The 25,438-nt window shown below is 34.9% G+C and overlaps 1 protein-coding gene across 1 annotated transcript in view; it reads right to left on the bottom strand.

Moving 5' to 3' along the window:
- The window catches only part of AZI2 (5-azacytidine induced 2), a 35,354-nt gene that overhangs the window by 2,952 nt on the left and 6,964 nt on the right, over positions 1-25,438 (bottom strand). Inside the window, 6 exon segments of the mRNA XM_055321243.1 lie at positions 1,552-1,670; positions 7,431-7,489; positions 15,581-15,729; positions 16,830-16,929; positions 17,387-17,512; positions 18,927-19,147. Of these exon segments, the coding sequence (XP_055177218.1) occupies positions 1,552-1,670; positions 7,431-7,489; positions 15,581-15,729; positions 16,830-16,929; positions 17,387-17,512; positions 18,927-19,142 (769 nt within the window). The 5' untranslated portion in view covers positions 19,143-19,147.

Here is a 25,438-nt window from a genome sequence, read left to right as displayed (position 1 = left end):
TTAGCGATAGTCAACATAATGGTAGTATGAGCTTATGAGCTTCTCTTCCCCTTCCAATTCAACCAACTAAGGCAAAATGCAAGGAATTAGGATAAAGTCTTGATTTATAATTTTATAAGAAACTGAACCATGTTATAAAATAAGCTCATTTCCTTTTGTCTTGGGAAGAGAGGTAGGAGTAGAGGACCCAGAAGTAACAATGCTTAACTTCTGGATAAGGGTGATCTCTAGGTCAGGAAAAAAGGTGACTTAAGTCTGTCTCTACTCCTCACAGCATTAAGTTATGTGCAATAAGGAACCTTGAACCTGCTGTCACTGTTGTACTGTGCTAGAAAACTTATGGTTCCATAAACCAAAAGACAGCCTTAAGCAGCTCAGAAGACACAAAGAGGAGTCATTTTCAAATATGCAAAGAGTATTTCTCCTGTATTATTCTTTGGAAATTATATTTATTATATAAACAAACAGCCTCACTGACAACTCCCTACAGGATTATTCTGCATTCCTTTTAGGAGAAGGAACTTCTCCATCAACATATATTTGCCTCCTATGTAACCCTTGCCACTGGAAAACTCAAGTGCAAAATGAACCATAAGTTAGAGCCTGACAGGACACTGTTATTAGTTTGCCTGATTCATAAATAACTCTAGAAACTGGCTTTAGTTTTCCTTTTTCCTACTGGTAAACACTCCTGGAGATTTATAAAATTCTCTTGTGCCCTCTTTAGGGAAAATACGAGGTGTACATAATTTTAAATAAGGTGATGGTAGTTATTTGTTATGAAAACTCATATCTCATTCCTTTAAAATAAATTTAGGGCATTCAAATTTACAATTTTTCAGAAATAGAACTATTATGTAATAAAAAGTACAAATGCACTGATTTTTCTCTGAGGTATAAAAACAGTCTGGGCAAAGTAGCCCCTACTACATTAGCCCAAAACTCAAAAAATCTAGTCAGCCAAGCAGTTATATATGAAAAGCAAATCAATGAAAATTTTCGTTTCACTGAAGGATAAGGAGAGAACACCTAGTTTCCATTCTAAATAAACTATTCTTTATGGAAAGAAAAATTAAGTTTGCCAAATGAAAAGAATCCCATAAATGGGTCAAAGTTACTTTTTTTTTTTCCAAAACAATTTAAAGAGCTAGGTCTTTGATATAGTCTATAGCACTGGAATGAAAAATAGGTTTTGGTATCTTGGGTATCTTTTTTTTTTTTTTTTTTTTTTTTTTTAAATATACGAAAGAGTTGTGGTAAAAGGTCAACTAGAGCAAACTTAACACCTCAGCCTTATACACATAAGCAACACTTGGCTGAGAAAAAAAAGCCACAAGGGGAAAAGAATACAGTACTGAAGAAAAAACACATCAGCAACACCTTTATGTGTGAAGTTGACCAGTATGAGAATGAAGCCAAAGCAGAGAATAGGTAGGCTGTGAACATACTATAAACTATATATGCTTCGGCTTATCAAAATCATCTAATGAGATTTCGATAAGAAACGATAACCGATTGCTCTTCAAGCTGTCTGGCTGGAATTTAACTTGCCTTTCTTGATTGTAGTTGGGATTTTCAGTTTTCTTAGTAGTTCAGCTTGTACTTGAGTCACCAAATGTAAATTAGACATTTCTCTCTTCAGTTCCCAGTATGCATTTTGCATATTATCACTGAAATATAGTTTTTACAAAAAAGGTTAATGGTTATATTTTCTTTATGGACAAAAAAAAGAGTGACTTTAAAACAGAAATGAGCATATCTGTACTTCTGGCTCCAATTAAGTTTCCAGATGATACAAATTAAAAACTTCCTCATTAAATAACAAATATAATTAGGGCATTGGAACAAGCGAAAAGATCTTATTTATAATACTAATACTGACCTAATTTCTAGCCATGAACTGAACTTTATATTAAACAGGAGGATATTACAAAAAGAAGTATTATATAACCAAGTTTTCTTATTAATTATAGCCCCTAATGTGCAGTGGTATGACTATACTTTAAAAGTAAGGGGAATGGTCTTCATTTGCAAATCTGATCAAAACGAGAGACATTTATTCATGTATAGAGTTTTAACTTATATTTATCTCTTAATTATTTGGTTTTGACGTGAATTGAAATATATCAACTGCCGAATGTATACCCAAATCCACATTAAAATAAAATTTAGGTTTCATGCATTCCATTCTTTTATGTTTGACTGGGTTGTCTCATATTGTTGGTTTAAACCAATGTGACATGACAGCATAAGACAAGAAGAGCCAGATGATTTCCTGGTAAGGAAAAGGCTAGATAGAGGATTATATGAAACAAAAACTTCATAAATGCCTCTCATTTTCATAATGTATTTTACTCAATTATTATCCGAGATGTTATAAATTATTTTAAACCTAACTTATGAAAGTTTCATTCTTCCATTAAGCATGGAAGATCATGATCTTGTCTGGGTCTTTAATTGCCAACTAAATAAACTGGAATCTTCAGTATGTAGTCCTACTTGCTACACAAGAATATGTAAAACTTGAGCAACTGATTTCATAGCATTCAAATGACCGTGATTCCTTCTTAAAGATACTGATGTAAATGGAATAATAATCAGGTTAGAAAATGTCGATTTTTATCTAGCTATAAACAAACCAGGGGATAATACTCTTGATATCTAAATCTAATATCCTATTTGAATTATAAAGCAACAAATCTACTCAAATATAATTATTCTGAATGTAAGGTTACATGCCCTTGTTTTGGTCAGGATATTTCTATTCTACTCAGACAATAGTTCTTTCAGAAGCAGAATAAACTTTATACTGCTTTGGGGAAAAATCTACATGTTTTAGTCTATTGTAAATGTCATTTGTCAAACAGTAGTCTATTAAAAATCACAGGGCTTTTTGCAGGTTTTAGATAAGTGTGAAATAATTACTTCACAAAAATTAGCTAACCACCTCTACTCCACCAGTAAACATCTGAGATGTATGCTACAATGAATGTTTCACATAGGAACCTGTCTTAAGTGTGAAAAGTTGCTGGTTCTTTGCTGCAATTGTGGGTATTCAGTATGTTTTCCAAAGAGTTACTCACATTACACAGCAGTAAGTTTAAGTACTGTATATGTGCTAATTCATGCAGTCATGATATGAATAATAGTTTAAAAATACTGTTTAATTATTGGCATGAGAGGGAAAATCAGTACCTGACTTAGAAAAAAAGAAAAGCAAATACCCAAGACCATGTTTGGATCATTCAAAATAGCTAATCGTGTAAAATAAAAGAGAAACAATTATAAAGGAAGTGCTAAAGCAGTGTCTAAACACATTTTCCAATTCTAATGAAGACTGTTTATAAATTAGGTTAAACTAAAAATTAGGTCACCAAGTTTAACACATCTAAGTCTTTTTTTTGCCTTTAATGTCACCTGAATGAAAAGCTAGTTTAACACCCCCCCCCCCAAAAAAAGACAAATTACTAAGTATAAGCTCTCCCCCTTGTGGATAACAAAGTAATAACAGCCACTTTACACTTAAAAGTGCTGCCATCTTCATCATGCGCTAAAGTATGTAAATCATTACTTAAGTGAGACTGGAAAAGGCATATTGTCCACAAATCTTTAGTAGAGTTCCAGTTAACTTTAACTTATCTAGGTATTTTTGAGACTGTATAGGCTGGCTATGGCACCCCCACCAACCCGGAGTGTGAACTTAGTTTTGCTATAAATGACACACAAGCACGTGTGTGTGTGTGTGTGTGTGTGTGTGACATTAAAAAAACTTGAGCACTGAGAAGCAACACTAAAAAGCATCCCAAATGAGAACCCTACGAAAGAAAATAGACAAAACAAAATGACGGTTGAACATTTATTACATTAGGCATTTTACCCATGTTCTCACACCAACTTGGCAAGCTGGGTAACCACATTTTCTGCGTGAGGAAACAGGTTCAGGAGAACATATTCCATGCTCCAGCATGTTGCTGATCAAAGCCATCTTTAATTTATCCTAAGGACAGCCTGCTGCCCTTTTGGGGTAACATTTTTCATATTATTACCATCATAAAATTACCAAGCACTTCCAATATGCTGGCTGCCAACACAACTGTCTTAACCTTGGGTATAAAATTTCAACCCTCTAAATTTTAAAAGTAATGAAACCTTCTTATTCACATCTCAAGGAGGAGTACATGTCCTGCTTACAAAGTCAAATTGTGTAAAAGCCCAGTTTTCTTAACTGACACTATTCATCCAACTCTTTAGTACTGAAACAAGTATTCCATATAAGAAAAATCTACTTAATTTTTTACTTCACCCATTCGTATTTTGCTTTAGCTTCTGAATATTTACTGAACTATTACATCTCCTAAAGGAACAAAACTAAGTATAATTTAACCCAAGAGCTAAACACTGAGAAATGTATATTTTGATAACTGTGATTCCCAAAAAGCGTCTTCCAGACACTTTTGGTTGTGAGGCACAACAAGGAATCATTTTATACTGCAGCCCAGAGAAAACAAATTATGAAAAAACATACCCCCTTATGTGTAATACACTCTGGTATGTTCTGTTCATTATTTGTATAAAATGCTTTTCTCGACACACAAAGTTTCATGACCACTAAGGAACACAGCACAGTTTGAAAAATACTAACCCTAATCTATATTTCCTTAAGAGTTACATTTTAACAAGTTTACAGTATAAGTTTACCCCATACCTAGATCTATTTAAGAACAGAGAACAACCTAAAGCTAATACCAAACAGAACACTGGCAGGATACAGGCCAAATTTCTGACTGGATTGTTAAATGATGCTGTACACAAGAAGTACCACATAAAAGGCCTCCAATAATTAAAAAGGTTCACTCTATCTTAGGGAAACAATATAGTACCTCATTTGCCTCGCAAATGATGGAGAAAATATGAAAAAAAAAAAAAAAGTCCCCAAAATGGTGTTTTATAAATAACTGAAAAATAATCCTTAAAAATATACAAACCCGTATTTAAAGGTTTTATGGAAACATTTCTATAGATTGTTTTGTTAATATAGTAAACTTACATCTGAATTGTTCCACTAAAAAGTGGATGAGGTAACTTAACAAATACTAATAAAACACAAGACTATAAACTGGAAATAGTGGAAACATTTACCAATATAAATGGTAAAGTGAAGGAAAAACAAGATAAAATGTAGCTAGGAATGAGACTAACATAAAAATGCATGATACAGAGTTTACTAAGAGGTAAGCTACAAATCTGGTTACTAGTTTTCTAGTTACTAACCAGAAAAGGGAAACCTCATCAGTTTTGCAATCCATATTGCTTACATAAAATAAATGCAAACCAACCTGTATAAAACCGTAAGTATACTTGAGCACTAGCAAGTCATTAAGACATGCTTTAATTATATAGTTCTTTTAGCATACAAGTAACTCTTAGAGATAAGAACTTAAGGCTATTGTTTCTAAAAACTGTTTCTCTTAACTGATACTTTAATACTAAGCTTTAGAGAATTCAAAACTGCACTTTGAAGCCACAATTATATAGTCTGGCAGCCTCCAAAACTAGCCTCTCCCTGGACCTTTATCCTCCTCTTAAATGCTGGTGTAGATATTCTTCAGTATCTTGTTAGTTATGTGATGTTTTAAAGACACTGGGAGGGGTGCAGCCTTTTGAGTTATTCTTAATAGATGTGATCCAAATCATGTAAAATTTCCCATGAATGGAAGAAGCCTCATTCTGTATCATGTATCCCTAATACACTCTATAGATAGCCCTTTGTACTTGTATTTGATGTACGGATTCTAACATATTTGTTCCCTGCTTCTTTTCCAAAAATGGTTTGAAGAGGCTTAAAAACTGATAAATACAACAAAATGAGGGGAAACCTAGATTGATAGAAGAAAAAATTTTGATAAAGACAACTCTCAGAAACATGGGGCGCCTGGGTGGCTCAAAGTGTCCAACTCTCGGATTTGGTTCAGGGCACGTCTTGTGAGACAGAGCCCCCGTGTCGGGCTCCATGCTCAGCGGGCAGTCTGCTCCCCTCTCCCTCTACCCCTCCCCTGGTGACACACACATTCCTGTCTCTCTCTAAAATAAATATATCTTCAAAAAAGACAACTCTCAGAAATAACTTACATGGACACTGAACTAGACACACTGTTAAAAAAGGAAAAACTTCCTTGCTATAAAAAGTTAGATGGAATTTGAAGGCATAACCGAAGAACTGTTCAAATGGCAGGGTTTAGTAGTCAGAAGAAAGATGTTATGACCCACGAGGGCTAAATATGCTGGTCTATTATAGAAAAAGTTTGCCTATCCTCTGGATCTAGAAGATTGGCTGCAATCCTCAAACTGTTTGCCCTAGTTAATTAATTCTTTTCGATTAGGTTTTTGATAGGAATAGGTATGAACCATTTCACATTATTTTCTTTAGCTTAGTAAACTTCGGAAGCCAAATGATCAATGAAATCAACTCAGTATTTTTCACTGGATGAAAGTATCCATATACAGAAGGGATGCTAAAATAATTTGCAACATAATACTTGTTAAATTAAAATGACATATATTTAAGGAAAAAGAACTAAAGTAACATACCTGAACTCTTAAACCTACTTTTGTTTTTACACAAAGTGGACAGTTCTCTTAAAAGTCAATACCAAGGGGCAGCCCCGGTGGCCCAGTGGTTTAGCGCCACCTTCAGCCCAGGGTGTGATCCTGGAGACCCGGGATCAAGTTCCACATCGGGCTCCCTGCATGGAGCCTGCTTCTCCCTCTGCCTGTGTCTCTGCCTCTCTCTCTCTCTCTCTGTGTCATTAATAAATAAATAAAATCTTAAAAAAAAAAAAAAAGTCAATACCAAGGACTAATGTGGTCCTAAGTTTGCCCTTAGGACAAGGTGGTATTACTGTATATGGAAATGTATAATTCCTCATGCAAAATCAAGACTTATTACAGAATACTTTCTACACAGCTAGCTCCCTAAAGCCCTATCTAAAATACCGAACGTTCAAAAATTTTAAGGCATAACAATATATGTACCTTTCACTACTTAAGTTTAAGCCAACTGTTGAAAAGCAGTTAAATGTTTTTTTATAGGGACGCCTGGGTGGCTCGGCAGTTGAGTGTCTGCCTTCTGCTCAGGGCATGATCCCAAGATCTGGGATCAAGTCCCACATTGGGCTCCCTGTGAGGAGCCTGCTTCTCCCTCTGCCTATGTCTCTGCCTCTCTCTTTCTGTGTCTCTCATGAATAAATAAAGAAAATCTTTTTTTTTTTTAAAGGTTTTTTTTTTAATAAACTCACTGTGATCAGAGATTACATTCATTACCCAAATAGTATCCCTTTGTTTTTAAGGTTAAATCATAACAAGTCTCAGTAAGCTATCCAAGTGGCCTACAGAAGAAAGTGTTACTTTTGAACTTTGAAGAATGTTCATACCTTGAAATGCTTAGTCTTTGGAGATCACTGCTCTTCAGATTGTCTTCCTGAGATGGATCCTGTCATTTGTTTAAAAAAAAAAATTTAAAAATTATAATTGTTAGAAAGTATAGATCTGTTTCCCAACTAGTACCTTATGATGTGGGAGTTTACATATACAGGGGCCCATGGTTACAAGATATTTGGAAAAACATTATTCAAGTTACACAGGTTCCTACACTCTAGGACTTCTCAGACCCTTTTATAAAACCGCACATTATGAATCCCTAAACACACTATTGTTACATACCTTAGACCTAGATCCAGTGTTTTCTAAACTTCTTTGGGCCTTTTGTCTTTTTTTTTTTTTTTTCCCCCTAAAGGACCAGCTTTTCTGAATATAAATGACTGGAATATTGGGGGAAAATCTAAAAGGGTCTGACCCTGGAACCCTGATCTCATTAATACTAAACAATAATCAACTGAGTAAAAAAAGAAAAGAAAAATAACAACAAACATTATTATTATGTCCATGTAGTGATGCTATTTCACACTTTAAAAGAGGTTATAAAATGTTTCACAAAAGACTCCCCCTCAAAAATACTTGTAGATATGGCTGCAGTAGATAAAGCAAGATTAATAAAGTGAACATAAATTTTTCTCTGACTTGTTCTTTGATTCTCATGTTCAAAAGGACTCTGATCAGCAATCCCTTTGAAACAAAATTTAAAAGTACACTTCTCACATTAAGATTTCAACTTGGAACCTCTGATAAGTTTATATTAGGCATTCCACTCTCGCTATTCCTGGTTCACTTATCTTAGGTGTGAGCATTTTTAAATTTTAAATCTCTCCCCCCACCACCCCACCAAATAAATTCCTACGAAAGTGGGAACCAACTCTTAAAAAAAAAATTCCTTTTAAACTCTCAAGTTTCTTAATCTTTCAAATGCCTTTTCAGCAGTAAGTGAAGTGATTTCTAAAGTTTCTTCTACTTTCAAATGTCTGCTTTTATGATTTATGATAGATGAATTAAACTAAAAGCAAATTTATCCCCTAGCACCATCTAGTGGAAAAGAGTAACTAATCAGAACTGAACTATAACCCCCCTTAACAGTACTGCTTTTCTAGATTACCTCAGTTTTTTTTAAATACACTGACTTACTGAATACACTATATACTAGGTATTGTACTAAATGTGCTACACGTTATTTAAGCTTTATGGAAAAAGGAGATATTTAAAAGTTTATAGAAAACAAGTTCAGAAGAATTAAATGTTCCTAATGTTACAAAGTTAATAAGCAACACCATAATTATGAGCCAAGTTTTTTTATAATTCTATGGTACTGCTTCATACTCTGTAAGCAAATATCCATTATGTAAAAAAGCTATCAATTTCCTTTCAAAGAAAATCTGTTTATTGACTGATAATTCAGAACTTCAAGGTACAGATCCTTTCTCGCATGCACATCTTTTTTAAAAAAGCCTCTAGGGGCAACTGGGTGGCAAAGTCAGTTAAGTCTCTGCCATCAGCTCAGGTCATGATGTCAGGGGCCTGGGATCGAGCCCTACAACGGGCTCCCTGTTCAGAGGGTAGTCTGCCTCTCCCTCCTCTGCCTTACCTCCCCTTCTCGTGCTCACTCTCTCTTGTATGTACTGGCTCAAACAAAATCTTTTTTAAAAAAAGTTTAAGCCTCTAAAAGAAGATGGCAGGGCAGCCCGGTGGCTCAGTGGTTTAGTGCTGCCTTTGGCCCAGGGCCTGATCCTGGAGACCCAGGATCGAGTCCCACGTCAGGCTCCCTGCATGGAGCCTGCTTCTCCCTCTGCCTGTGTCTCTGCCTCTCTCTCTCTCTCTCTCTCCCCCTCTCTCTGCCTGTGTCTCTGCCTCTCTCTGTTTCTCATGAATAAATAAAATATTTAAAAAATAAATAAAAAAAATAAAAGAAGATGGCAGAGTAGGAGGCTCCTATGCTCACCTCATTCCACAGATACAACCAGATAATATCCACATCAGTGTAAAAAATGGCAGAACAGACTCTACAGCAAAAGGTAAAGAGGCCACACTGCAGAAGTAGGAAGAGCTGAGATGCAGGCAGGAGCTAAAGAGACCCACCCACAGGACTGCCTGTAGGAGGGAGCGAAACCACCGGCATGGAGAAGGGAGAAAAACAGACCCTTACACCAGGCACCCCCGGTGTAGGGAACATACACAGGGAAAACAAATTCCCATAACATTTGGTTTTGAAAACCCAGAGGGGCCTAATTACTGTAGTTCTTATAATCACTGAGGCTTAACACCTGGGACTATAATTTGGTGGACTCAGCTCTGGGAGAAGGGAGGACAAGAGGAAACAGAATTCTGGCCCTTAAAGAGACAGCATAATCAGCCCCAATAAGATACAGCACAAAAGCAGCATTTGAAAAATGCCTCTGGTATATGTGAAGGACTAGTTTACTAATCTCAGAACATGTGCCGGAGGAGGAGGGATCCTTGAGACTTCTCTAAGAACAAAAAGGCTGGTGGGCACCATTTCCCTCCCTGAGGCCCGGCCCTATTTACATGAATACATGGAATCAATGCAGCACATTTTCCACTTAGGTTGCTAACAGCGTGCCCTACATGCTTCTACAATTCTGCTCTCTCCAACCCAACCAGCCTCCACAGTTTTGGCAGCAGTAGGTACCCTCCCACAGTAGACCAACACAGACCTTGCTGGCACTGCAAGCACTCCCGACCCCTTCCAGACTCACCCCCACTAGCCATAAAGCAGTTTTCAAAAGCAGCTCCAGCTCCCACCCACAGCAGACCTCATCAAACCTTGCTAACACCAAATGCCCTGCCCGCACATTCTCTTGTCAACCTGCCCCTTACAATATGTCATTGGCCAGAGCCCATCCAAGGAGGTACCACAACCCTGGCAGTATGTAGGCAGCCCTGACAAGGATAGTACCACTCTGAAGTGACTTCTGCCCTGGGGAAAAGGGCCAATAACCATATACACCAGTCGAGCTGTGGCCAGTACAGTGGACAGCATGATAGACATGTGGTCTCACTATAGTGCCAGCCCACCAACAAAAGCTTCTGGAGGCACAACACAGAGGAAGTCCTGAAGTTCAGTACTACTGTGTTTGGGAAAAGCCTGGTCTGCCTTATGCCAAGCCCAAGATAGCCCAAAACTGGCTCACTAACAACACAGGAACCAGACCCTACTCAGAACAGAGAGAGCCACTGTAGACTGAAGGCAAAAGCAGCACAAGCCAAACATTAGGGTGACACAAACACATATGAGACAGCCCTGAAACATGAAGTTCTGGTGAACAGAGGACATCATACTACAGAGTACTACAAGACCTCTCCTTCCTTTTTTTTTTTTTTTTTTTTTTTTTAAGACCTCTTCTTTTTAAGGCCACTACTTTAAGAGCTGGAGGCATAGCAGACTTTCCTAACACAGAGAAACAGACAAAATTGAGGATTATGTCCCCAAAAAAAGAAGGATAAGATCATGGAGAACTAAACAAAACAGAGGTAAGTAATATGCCTAATGGAGAATTTAACATAATGGTCATAAAGATACTCACTCACTGGACTTAAGAGTGGAGGACCTCAAGGAGACCCTTAACAAAGTGCTAGAAACCATAAAAAGTAAACAATCAGAAATTAATAACTCAACAGCTGAAATTAGAAATGCACTACGTAAAACAGCAGACTACAGAAAGCAGAAAAAAGGATGCACGACCTGGAGGACAGAGTAATAGAAAGCAATTAAACTGAAAAGAAAATAGATTTAGGAAACTCAGTGATGACATCAAGTGTGGTAACATTACCATAACAGGGCTACCATAAAGAGAAGAGAAAGAAAAGGAGGTAGAAAAGCTGAAGAAGAGGTGGAAAACCCCAAATCTGGGAGAAGAAACAAATCCAGATATAGGAGGCACAGAATGCCTCCAATAAAATCATCCCAACAGGTCCACAACAAGACACACAGTAACTAAAATGGCAAAAAGTAGTGATAACGATCAATTTTAAAAGTAGCAAGAGGAAACATAAGAAATATGAAGAATTGTTAAGCTAATATTATGAAAAATATGCCAACAAACTAGAAAACCTAAAAGAAATGGAGAAATCCCTACAAACATATAATCTCCCAACACTGAATCAGGAAGAAGTAGAAAATTAGAACAATTACCAACAATGAAATTAAATAATTAATAAAAAAATTCCCAACAAACAAAAGCCCAGATTAGATGGCTTCACAGGCATTACACTAAACATTTAAAGAATTAATACATATTCCTCTCAAACTATTCCAAAAATTAGAAGAGAAGGGAAAGCTTCCAAATTCATTCTAAAAAGCCAGCATTACCCTGATATCAAAACCAGATAAAAACACTACAAAAAAAGGGGAGCTGTAGGCCAATATCACTAATAAACATAGCTGCAAAAGTCCTCAACACAATACTAGCAAACCAAATCCAACAATACATTACAAAAATCATAAACCATGGTCAAGTAGAATTTATTCCTGGGATGCAAACAAGGGTGGTTCAATATTCCCAAATCAATCAACATGATAAATCACATGAACAAAACAAAGAATAAAAACCATATGATCATTCCAATAGATGCAGAAAAAACATTTGACGAAATTTATATCAATTCATGATAAAAATCCTCAAAAGTATAGAGGAAACATACCACAAGCCAAAGGCCATACCAAAGGCCATATATGAAAAACTCATAGTTATTATCATATTCAAGAGTAAAAAACTGAGATCTTTTCCCTTAAGGTCAGGAATAAGACAAAGACGTCCACTCTCACCACTTTTATTCAACATAGTGCTGGAAATGGGAGCCACAGCAATCAGACAAGAAAAACGAAAAGGCGTTCATATTGGTAAGGAAGAATTAAACTATCATAACTTGCAGATGACATGATACTGTATGTAGAAAACCTAAAAGACTGCACCATAAACTACTAAACTACCATAAACTAGTGAAACTGATAAATGATACTGAAGGAGCAGAAAGAAATTAGGAAAACAATTCTATTTACAACTACCCAAAAATAATAAAATACCTAGGAATAAACTTAACCAAGAAAGTAAAATACCTTACTCTGAAAACTATAAAACACTGATGAAAAAAAGTTGAAGATGACACAAACAAATGGAAAGATATTCCATGCTCATGGATTGGTAGAACTGTTAAAATGTTCACACTACCCAAAGCCATCTATAGATTTAATGCAATCCCTATCAAAATGCCAAGAGACTTTTCAGAGAACTAGACAAATTATACTAAAATTTGTATGGAACCACAAAAGACCCTGAATACCCAAAGCAATCTTGAGAAAGAACAACAAAGCTGGAGATATCACAATCTCAGATTTTAAGATATACAACAAAGTTTAGTAATCAACAGTATGGAACTGGCACAAAAATAATACACACAGATTAAACAGAACAAAGGGCTCAGAAATAAACCCATACTTATATGGTTAATTAATCTTTGACAAAGGAGGCAAGAATATGCAATGGGAAAAAGAGAGTCTCTTCAACAAATGGTGTTGGGGAAACTGGACAGCTATATGTTATATGCAAAAAAATCAAACTGGACCACTTTCTTGTATCATTAACAAAAAGAAACTCAAAATAAATGAAAGACCTAAATGTGAGATCTGAAACCATAAAAATCCTAGAAGAGAGCACAGGCAGTAATTTCTGACACTGGCCACAGCAACATTTTTTTGTATGTCTCCTTTGGCAAGGGAAACAAAAGCAAACAAACTACTGGGCTACATCAAAATTAAAAACTTTTGCACAGCAAAGGAAACAATCAACAACTCTACAAGACAACTTATAGAATGGGAGAAGATACTGGCAAATGACATATCCGGAAAAGGGCTAGGATTCTTGAACATATTAAGAACTTATACTAGTCAATACCTAAAAAATAATCCATTAAAAATTGGCAGAAAATATGAACAGACATTTTTCCAAAGACATACAGATGGCCAAAAGATACATGAAAAGATGCACAACATTACCCATCATCAGGAAAATGCAAATCAAAATTTTATAATGAAACATAACCTGACACCTGTCAGAATGGCTAAAATAAAAAAGAGACAAGTGTTGACGAGGATAAGGAGAAAAAGGAACCCTCAAACATGTTGGTGGGAATGAAAACTGGTATAAATGCTTTAAAAACAGTAAGGAGGTTCCTCAAAAAGTTAAAAATAGAACTACCATGAGTCCGTAATTCCACTACTAGGTATTTACCCAAAGAACATGAAAACACTAATGGAAGGGTATATGCCCCCTATGTTTACTACAGCATTATCTAAAATAGCCAAGATATGGAAGCTGTTCCACTGTCCATCAATACATAAACAGACAGAAAACGAAGATGCAGTATATATGTCTATGTGTGTGTGCATATATACATATAAGGAACTATTACTTAGCCTTTATGGAATCTTGCAATTTGCCACAGCATGATGAATCTAGACAATACAATGCAAATAAGCAAAATAAGCCAGTCAGAGAAGGACAAATACCACGATTTCATGCATATGTAGAATTTAAAAAACAACAAAGAAAAAAAGAGACAAACCAAAATATACTCTTAACTATTAAGAATGAATAGTTATCAAAGGGGAGGTAGAAGGGAGGGGTGAAATATGTGAAAGAGATTAACAGTACACTTATGATGATGAGTCAGTAAGCTATAGAGTTACTGAATCACTATAGTGTACACCTGAAACTAATATAACACCATATGTTAATTATACTAGAATTAAAAATTTTTAAAAATTAAAAAAGTATATAAACAAGCACCCAGCCAGCCAGCTAGCCAGTTAGCTTCTCATGGGACCATGACACTTAAGCTTGTGGGACAGGATGCTGGAAGCCTTTGATGTAACGGTGATATGTAATCACAGGTTCAAAGCATGGGAAATTAATTCCAGATGTCAAGTAGGAAAAATATTTTGCCCTAATAGGAACTGACAATTTCTCTAGTGTTTCCCTTTTATTGGGTCTGGGGTCTTGTAATCAAGTTCTCACTGTCCAGTTTAGAGGAATTCATCTGGCCAAGACCAAGGTTGAATGCTATATTATTCTTAATGCCTGGCTCATTCGTAAGTTTTGGTCACCTTCAATAAAAACTATATTATAGATGAGAGAAATGTCAGTTTCATTTAAGGACAGTTGGGATTTAGGGGCAATGTCCTGGCTAGCGGTCAGGGAGTATGGGAAGTAGTGTCTTTATCAGTTATTGGCATCCTAAAAGGAATCTGGGGTAGATGACACAGCTCCTCATGGGATTAGAATGCTCTGATGGGCAAAATGGTTAAGCTGACAAATAATTATCTAACGCTGATTAACTTATTTAAAATACATGAGTGTATAAAATTGCTGTTGGACTGTAGACTACTAAACTTTTCTTGTAACACTTTCAAACTTTGCATTTGGTTCATTGTTCTCACACGGTTCTCTACCATTTCTTCTTTTTCTCTCCTCAGCACTGTCATGATATCTAAAACCTTCCAATCAAGTTTGTTAGAACCCAATGCAAAGTATTAGTAAATAGACTTGAGAGGCAACTTGTGTTTTGGTGGATGACTTTAGGCTAACCATACTTTAGAAGCTACGCAGAATTTTTTGTTTTTGCTTTTTTCCCTCAATTTTAAAATCTCAGCTATTTGCTAAAAATTAAAGTTGCCCCCAAAGTATTAGAGTTTTGAAAATTAGTAGACTCTGTCAGGTTTTTTTTTTTTTTTTCCCAGAATTATAAAAACTGAGTTGTCTCTTGTGGTGTCTACATTAACCAAATTATTAAATTAAAACGATAAAACTTGAGTACTCTTTAGATTTTATAGGAAAAAACGACTTAAGGAAACTGAAGGAAAAGGAGTTTAAAAGGAACAGCTTTAATAAACTAGTAAATGAGGGTTTTAAAACGATAAAATTATATAATTCTGGGATTATGCTAAAAGTAAACAGTATATTAAATTTTAGACAAAATAGTTAAAAGGGAAGATAAAGGTAAATTTTTCAGAGAATGTAACTAAGTAGTTATATGTTAAGTCTATGATTTAATCCTTAGTTATAAAACCTACAAATAGCATACACAGAATATTAAATTTCTCAATTTAATTCTGTAGTACCGTTTGTTTGGCTTTTTGTAGCTGTATTTTAAGATCACTACATTCTTTCCTCATCAGTTCCAGCTCTTGTTCCAAACCATGGATCTTCAGGTCATAGCTCAACTTTTCCACCTCCCAGTTTGATGAAGGTGGATTTAAATTTCTTATCACTGAAAAAAAAGGATGAACATTAAAATTGTTATTTCTGCTTTCTACATTTGCTGTAATTCCATTAAGGTTATACTAGTGAAGTGCAGACAATATAAAAACTAATATAAAACATGCACAACTAATAGTTTTTAAAAAACAGTAATTACTTTAAAAGATCTATGCTAATGAGAATAAGAAATCTACCAATCTTATTTAAGAATGTACTAATCACCTCTACCCCTGATATTCTGTTTAACGTACAAGTTTGTCAGTCTGGAACTTTAAAATATACAACACTAATCAAACACATGCTATAACTAGACAAGTCAAAAATATGTAAGTCAAGGTTAAGACAGTGATAAAAATTAAGTGAAGTGAGGAAACTGAAGCTCATGTATCTAATCATTCCATCTAGTCCCTTCAGAGAGTATAAAGTATGACCATCAAGCCTAGAACATGAGGTCAAAACAATTTATTCATGAACATCTACTGTAGAAACTCAATACAACGGGATAGCGATTTACCTTTGACTTAGTTCTTCAGTCACTCTATCTAGAAAAAGCCCCAACCAGCTACTGTAAGAGAGTTCATCTCAAATTCCTTATCAAAAGGTCTCTCTTAGATGCCTACTCTTCAGCTTGTTCCATCATAATGTTCATGGGAACAGGCCAATACCCATATGCTCCAAAACTTATTATTTACTCCAGCATCTCAGCTGTCCATTTTAACAACCTTCAGATATTTACAAGAAAAAAAAAAGTTAATTTTAACTACTCCATGACAACCTAAGAGTGGGCAAAAAAAAGTTCAGTAGAAAGGAAAAGCCAGGACATACCAGCAGGCAAGACTTTTTGACAAGGATGGAGTTCTACTTCATCACAAACTAACCCTGAATAAAAACCATCAAGTTTTCTCTAGGAAAAAAACAATTTATATCTAAGGGAAAGTTAAAAGGAATTGATATTTTGGTGAAAGCAGATCAGAGAAATTAATGTAAGCCTAAAAATTGTAAAATAAGACCTTAGCACACAGATATAGAAAACTGATAATGGATATAATACACATAAATGGAAAATTATATTGATTCCATTATAATATTTGTAACAAATAAGTGGCATACCCTGCTGAGTTTCCACCTCTGTCCTTAGCTGGAGGAGCTCTACTTCTTTAGATTGTAGCTGTTCATTCAATACTTTCAAAGATTCAGAGTTGTCTTTATTCTAGTTAAGTAGGGAAAATGCCAAATTACATTCAATAAAATCTATAGGTTGATATATATTAATTTTCAGGGATAAAAAAAAAACAGATTTAGGCCTTTAAAAAGCAAGGTGGGAAAATGAACCCAGTTTTTCACTATTTTTTTTTTTCTTTTTCAAACTTAGGATATATTATTCACTGGCTTTTTATTTTTTTTAAATACATTGACAATTTCTACCACATCATGATTTTTCAAAGTAAGTTAGTAGTGTTAGATATACTTAAGTCCTAAACATCATTACAGACTATATATATATTTATTTTGTACAGAAATGTTACAAATATTACCATTAAAAATTCCTGTTTTTGCCTTAAGCATGTATATTTTCAATTTTTTTATTTAATATTTCTCTTATTTCTAATTTTAAACTTCCTGAAGAAAACCCTTTTGCAATATATATTGTTTTCAAACCAACTTACCATTTTATCCAATTTGCTTTTCAAATTATCTCTATCAATGCAAACCTCTCGATATGCATGATAGGCTTTATTTACTTGTTCACGTCCCACAGAACTTGTTTCTTCATCTAATCGAGCTCCTATAAGCTAATGGTATAAAATTAGAAGAGAAAGCTTAAAGAAGGTATTCTACAAAACAAAACAAAAAAGAAGCCAGTTCTCTGATGGCTCCACACCTTTCTTTTCTTTGTAATGCAGGGATTATATTATAATACCTGGACCATAATTAAGGAAACATTTTACTTCCACGGTTAAAATGCTTTACTGATTAACAAAGCAAAAAAAGTACAGGTAAATATTTTTAAAGTCTTCTATTTTATGCTTTTACTTAATCAGTATTTTTCATTTTATTTTTCATTTCATTATATACTAATAGAGTACATCATTCTTTTACAGTACTTAGATGTTTTCCAAGCCAGTAGTATTTCATTTCCATCATCAGGAAAAATGACAAGTTAGGGTAAACCTGGCTTTTTAAAGAATAAATGTGTTAGTTCATTAAATACTATATTATTCCAGGAGAGAAAGTATAGAATTATTGGTCACAAAGTACAGAAATATTTCTGGTATTAACTCTACTAAAACACATTTTTGTACTTAATTTTAAAATAAACATAACTACAAGCTTCAAAATGTTACCTCTTCTCACTCTCTTCGATATCACAAATTTGATTACCCTTAAAGACAGTGCATAGGAATATCAAGAAATTATGATTTTTACAACTGACTTCATTTCTCTTATTTCTCCTAGATGAATCAAACTCTACCAAGCCTCATCCTAAAGCTTTTATAACAAGATAATTCATTTCCTTGGCAGCTATGAATCCATTTCCTTCCCTTTTGGGGAAGCTGCTGTTTATAAAATACAAATACAATGATCTAATGTGAAGAAACATAAAACTAAGTAAAAACTTTAAAACACAAAAATAAAAGGATGAGTGATGACAATTTCCCAGTACACAAAGCTAAGTAGATATGATGATTTATAATGGCATCAACTATCAAACATATAGATTCTATAACATTTAAGACAGGTTTCTGTACAGGAAAGCTAAACATATGACTTTAATTTATAAGTTAAAAGCATTATTCTTTTTGTTTAAGAACAAAAGAGAATATTGAGGGAAAGAAGATGTCACCCCTGGTGAAAATATTTTTAAACACTGAAACAATGTTACAGGAGCTTCCACCTTTGACATTTAATTTCTGTTGTTGGAATATCATTTTTTGCACAGATTTTGAAATCCTACATAAAATACACACAGTTTACAAAGGTACGGCAATCTGAAAAGAAGAAAAAAAATTCCAAGAAAAATATATTCCAAATCCTATTCTACAAATATTTAGATGTGTGAAGCACAATATGAGAAAGAAGTACAGTATCCAGAGTTTTGGGATTAGCAGTGAGTTATCCTTGGAAACTTAGTACAACAGAAAAATATTTAAAACTTCAAATATTTTGAATTATTAAGTCATAAAATATAATGAAGATAATAATTACCTTTTCTTCCAAAAATCTTATTCTTTTCTTTAAGAAAGAGTTTTCTTTCTCTGAATCCTTAAGTCGTTTTTTGATGTCTTCATATGCAGTGACAAGGGCAAAATGTGAAGCAACAGACTCATCTCCTGAATATATTGAGATTGGAGTCACTGTGTCCCTCCTATGTGCTTTTTCATGATTCAGAATGCAGATATCATCTTCTACCAGTGCATCCATGACAGCTTTTTGAAAGAATATTAAAAAAAGGTCTCATTGAATAAAGGAACAGAAAGAGAGATGTATTTAGAATAGTGAGGATATTGGGGTAATGTTTAAAAATTTCTGTTTCTTTTAGCAGCAGCATAACATAGTGGTGAAGAAGATGGATTTCTGGAACCAGATTCTAGGAGGCGCATCCAACCACTACTTGGTGTCAGTGAAACTTTGGGCTTAATCTCTCTGCCTCGATTTCCTTATTTATAAAGTATAAGAAAGAATAGCAACTACTTCACAGATTTCTTAAGAATATTAAAAGAGTTGATACCTATAAAAGCATGTGAAAACAATCTAAGGTATTATTAGTAAGTTTTAGAAAAAGTCTGTAAAACACCATTTTTATAGGAAAAAAATTTTTAAATATTTTATACCCATATATTTCTTCCTTACCAGCATTTCCACTTTCAGATGTAAGTAGTAAGTTTTACAGCTTCCCAAATTATAAATTCTCAGAAACTCTCTTGAGTACAATTCATTACAAGACTATAGTATAGAAGTGTAATGCATCCTCCACTATATTCTTTCCATACCAGTAATTATGTTTGTTGTCCATTTGCAATAGAAGACAAAGGAATTAACGTTTCAGTACTCAACATGTCCCAGGTACCATGTACATTCTTTTAATATTATCTCATTTAAATTCATCCAAACAATTCTATGAGGTAGGTATCATCTACATTTTATAGGATCAAAGAGGGAAAGTAATTTGCTCAAGTTAAAGCCAGCAGATGTTAGTTAGCTCTGTGAGGGTACAGGTTATGTCTATTTTGCTCATCACTGTGTTCCCAACTTGTCATTGTGTGGAAGATGCCCAATAGATATTGGTTATTAAATGAGGAGTGGATGATGTAGGATTCAAATCACACTCTAACTCGAAAACCTAAGAGAAGCCAGTTACTTCAGTAGTTAGTGAATTTACTTGTTCTGTACATCTACTTTTGCTGTTAGGTTCAACATTACTTCCCCATCTGAGAGTTATGATCCTGAAAAACACTGTGGAAGGAGAAATCGTACCTGAAACCTTTTAGGACCTCAAGGGAAAAACAGATAAGAGGGACTGCAGGTCATAAGGGAACCTCAAAAAATCCTTTTAAATACTTTTTAGTTTGAAATAAAACTCCAAATATAGCATTCTAAATACAGACTATCAATGGAGTTTCATTTATCTTAGATTAGTAATTAATGAAAAACATTTTTATTTACTCTTTGTTTGACATAACATTTGATTGCTGTGTCAGTCACTGTTCAAAGAATTTTACAGATGAGGAAATTGAGGTAGGAGGAATTTAAGTTATTTTCCCAAGTAAAACAGTAAGCAATGAGATGTAAACATAGGTGATTAAGCCACAAAATTCATGTTTTATTATGCCTACTTTTCTCCAAAACTTCTGACATCCCTCCTTGTACCTAATCAACTACTGTGAAGACCATGTTGCTTTATTTCAGACAACATGAATATTAAGGAAAAGTGAATGTTTTTCATGGTTCTGATCTATCACTGTATCTTTTGTTTTTATAATAGAAAGCTTCCAATTGTTCCCAACTAATGTCAGAATTTGGTATATGCAGCAATTTGTTTATATCTAGGATTACAGGAAGGGTAGGCAAAAATGAATCTATATACTACAATGTGAGTAGATGAAACCTATTATTCAATCTTTACCAACACGAACCTAAAAATTTCTAACCATATAGGACAACTCCTACTAAGTTAGAATCTATCCCACCCTATTAAGAAAGTCCAAAAATAAGAAAGGACTATGCTACCTACATATTCCCAAAAAGGTGGCAGATCCTCAAAACCATAATTAATTCCTGCTCCTTCTGATGGAAGCTGTGCTTTGTTCTAGTGACGCAGAAAAAGTTTTCTTCCTTTAAAGGGGTTTATTTTTCCCTCTGTGAATTCAAATCTATTCCAAAATAACAGCAAACATAAATCATACCAATCACACTGCTGACAGCTGAAATGTTATTTCCTTTCCAAAAGGGAAGTAGATTCTCACACTGCAAACTGTAAATATGCATATATATCTTCATATAAGACTTTCTCATACGCATTATACCTTAAAAGTTTGACAAATAGAATAGTTGGTTAGTTAAGGGGTAGGATGCAGTGTAGTTTAGGGAGATAAAACTGTGTCCATTTTAGACATATGATTTCTCATATCTTAATATCCAACTGGGACTTTTTTTTTCTAAAGACACACACACAAAAAAAAAAACAAGAAATAAGCATGAACTGCTCTACACAACAAAAGAGATGTCCCATAGATTGTGTACTTTAAGGATCAGGGCACGGAGGTTTAGAACTTTACACAAAGTTCTAACTAGTTCAGCTACGTGATTTCCTATTCATTTTCATCATGAAATAATCATTTACTCAGGGAGTAAAACCCGGTGGAAGACAGCTGTGCAGTAAAATAATTATAATACCATAAAGATAAGTAATATATTTGAAACAAGAGAAAATGCTATGGGAATTGAGAGTTGGGGAGAAGGTGTGGTTTTAAAAGAAGGTATCATAAAAAAGCAAAAGCTCTTAGTCCCACACTCTTAGGTGAAAAGAATGGTTACTTTCATTTTACTTATAACTTCCATCGGGGAAACAGGTTCAAAGGCCTGAAAGAGAATGGGAAGAAGGTATGAAAAGGGAAACAGCAGAATGTGAAATGAAAAATAAATAACAGGGGATCCCTGGGTGGCACAGCGGTTTGGCGCCTGCCTTTGGCCCAGGGCGCGATCCTGGAGACCCGGGATCGAGTCCCGCGTCGGGCTCCCGGTGCATGGAGCCTGCTTCTCCCTCTGCCTGTGTCTCTGCCTCTCTCTCTCTCTGTGACTATCGTAAATAAATAAATAAAAAACCTTTAAAAAAAAAAAAAGAAAAATAAATAACAGAAACAAACTGAGGTGCTCTTTTATAATAGAAAGACTATAGAATTTGGTCCTTATTCTATGTTAATTCAAGAGACCAGACATGATACAAGAATGTGAAGCTTATACAACATTTGTAAAATATACCTATAACCAAATGAATTACTTAGTTTATTGTGCTAAGTATTTTTAAAATATTATCCCCTTCAATTCTCATGATTACCATATGAGGTAGAAAATCATACTATAATCATTTCACAGACGAGAAAACTGGGGCCTGGGATGGTTATAAAGCTTAGCCAAGATCAGATGATTAGTATATAGCACAAGCACTTGGATTTCAGAGCCTGAACTATTAATATTTTTCCCTCCCAATGTATCCTTCACATACTTAAATTCATCAAGAACTATAAAACTGGGGAGGGGGGGAGGGTGCGTGCCTGGATAGCTCAGTTAAAGCCACTAACTCCTGATTTCAGCTCAGGTCCTGATCTCAGATTCCTGAGATAGCTGCCCACCCTACCACCATCAACCTATTCCTCCCATCCCACTCCCACTCCCCCAGCTCAGCAGGGAATCTACTTTTCTCCCCCTCTCTCTGACCCTCCCTCCCTCATGTGTGCACACATGTGCATAATCTCTCTCTGAAACAAACAAAACAAAAAGAACCACAAAACTTTTGATGAACCCCTTAAAAGGTTTTTATTTACCTTAGATGGAAGGAGGTATACTGATGTAACAATATCACATACACAGTATAACTGGTCTTTTTTAGGACAAAATGAATAGTGAGACTGGATTATTTTATATATTTAAATCTATTGCCGAAAGTAAAAGTGATTTATTTTTAAATCACTAAAAAGTTGCATATGGGGACACCTGGGTGGCTCAGGGGTTGATTATTCCCTTTGGCTCAGGGCATGATCCTGGTCCCGGGGTGGAGTCCCACACTGGGCTACCTGTGGGGAGCCTGCTTCTCCTTCTGCCTGTGTCTCTCATGAATAAATAAATAAAATTTTTTAAAAGCTACATATGGTGTCCTCTCCAAATATGAGAAAATATTATTTGGATACAAAAGCTTCTTCCAAGTTTTATACTATTATTCTATATAATTAATTATTATGCTATAAACATGACTTGGAATGCATTGGAAAGCAGCATGAAGACTGCTTATCTGTCCTTAAAATTGTAAATGAAATAGTCATACATTAAAACACACCCAAGAGGTGCATGGATGACTTGGTTGGTAGACCATGAGACTCTTGATCTTGGGGTTGTAGGTTTGAGCCCCACACCAGGTGTACAGACTACTTAAAAATGAAATCTTAAAATACTCCCAAGATTAAATCTAGCATCACAGATATGTATACAATTTTAATGTTTTAAAATAACTGAAAGTTAAATTTGCCATAAAATGAAAAAGGAAAATTTGATTCTTATCTTGGCCAAAATAAATGTGAAATCATGTAAGCATCAGAAGTATTAAGGCTTATGTTACTCTGTATAAACTGGACTTAAAGAAATTAAAAGATGTAGGGCCAAAGAAAATTGTATCTTAGAAAGGTACAAAAAAACAACAAGGCAGTTATCCCATTATATAAATTATTATACTGAAAGGAAAACTGCTGGCAAAGTAACAAAGTAGGTTATGTTTTAATTGCTTATGTAAGCATCCTTTCTCAACCTTATTTCTTGTAAAGGGAGCTGCAGTAGTCTGCCTCACAGTAAAGTATGATTCAGTATTTTTAACATCTAACATTTGGGAAAACTTATCCTATACTCATCTAACCTTATTTACCGTAACTTAAACTACCTTCAAATAACAAGCATGTACTTAATCTTTAAAAAGTGTCATAAGCAGAATATTATCAAGATTAGAATCAACAAAAGACTAGATAATATTTTTAAAAATCTAGCAGGAATTGAGAGCCTTAACTTATAAACTCAACAAGTGTCAAAATATTACCCAAAGACAAGATTAAGTGGACCTGTCTTGATCATAAAAATCAGTAATAAATATATTCTTCATCAAAATGCCACACACACACACACACACACACACACTCTAAGAAACTGGAGATGACCCAGAGCAGTGTTTGACACAGTGAAATGTCGACCACTGCCTCAGAATCACTTGGTGCTGCTCTCTTCAAAATACTGCTTGCTGGTTCTGGCCCAAGACGATAATATAGAAGATCCTGAACTCAACTCTTCTAGGAACAAACCAAATCTACACCTATTTTTAGAGCAATCACTCCAGAAGAACTGAGGCCTGACTGAATAACAAAAGATACACCACACAGAGAATGGCAAGAGAAACAGAGACACCTTAACAAAGGGAAGCCCCACCGTGGCCACTGCAAAGTGCAGTGTAGAGGGATACTACAGTAGATGGTGAGCAGATTGGTCTGCTCTCTTGCACAAAGAAAAAAAAAAGTCATGACCTTGTAAGGGCTATAGGAAATAAAAGAACCAGCCAAAGCTGCTGGAACTCTCTGGGCTGGGAGATTGGTAAGTGCCACAGTCTACATTCCTCTTCCACCTTGATAATGTAAACAGGGGCAGAATCCAGGTACCCTACCTGGCCTACTGCCTCAGTGAGCTTCAAGTCCTTAAGTGCACACTGGGCTACCCCTGGTCAGTGCTCATGACAGCTCAAGACTTCTTGCCAATGTGACAGAGGCACAAAATTCAATATCCATTCTTGATAAGAACCTTCAACAAAGTAGGAATAGAAGGCACATGCTGCAACATTTTAAAGGTCATATATGAAAACCTCATAGCCACCATCATATTAAAGAATGAAACACTGAGAGCTTTTCCCCTAAGGTCAGGAATAAGACAAGGATGTCCACTGTCACCACTTTTATTCAACATAGTACTGGAAATGGCAGCTACAGCAATCAAACAAGAAAAAGAAAAGACATTCAAATTTCTAAGAAAGAAGCAAAACTATTACTACTCGCAGATGACATGATACCTAAATACTCCAATAACAACTACTAGAACTGATAAATGAATTCAGTAAATTTGCAGGATACAAAAATCAATGCACAAAAGTCTGTTCATTTCTATACATGATACTGTCTATTCATTTCTATACATAATTCTATACAGATACTGAAAAATTCCACCATAAACTACTAAAACTGATAAACTAATTCAGTAAGGTTGCAGGACACACAATCAATATATAGAAATCTGTTGCATTTCTGTACACTAATAATAAAGTAGAAAGAAATTAGGGAAATAATCCCATTTACAACTACACCAAAAGTAATAAAATACCTAGGAATAAATTTAACCAAGGAAGTGAAATATCTTATTCTGAAAACTATAAAACACTGATGAAAAAAAGTTGAAGATGACACAAACAAATGGAAAGA

The sequence above is a fragment of the Nyctereutes procyonoides genome, unplaced genomic scaffold (genome assembly GCF_905146905.1).
Source record: "Nyctereutes procyonoides isolate TBG_1078 unplaced genomic scaffold, NYPRO_anot_genome, whole genome shotgun sequence".
Taxonomy (NCBI): Eukaryota; Metazoa; Chordata; class Mammalia; order Carnivora; family Canidae; genus Nyctereutes; species Nyctereutes procyonoides.
This window is presented reverse-complemented; position numbering and strand designations above follow the sequence as displayed.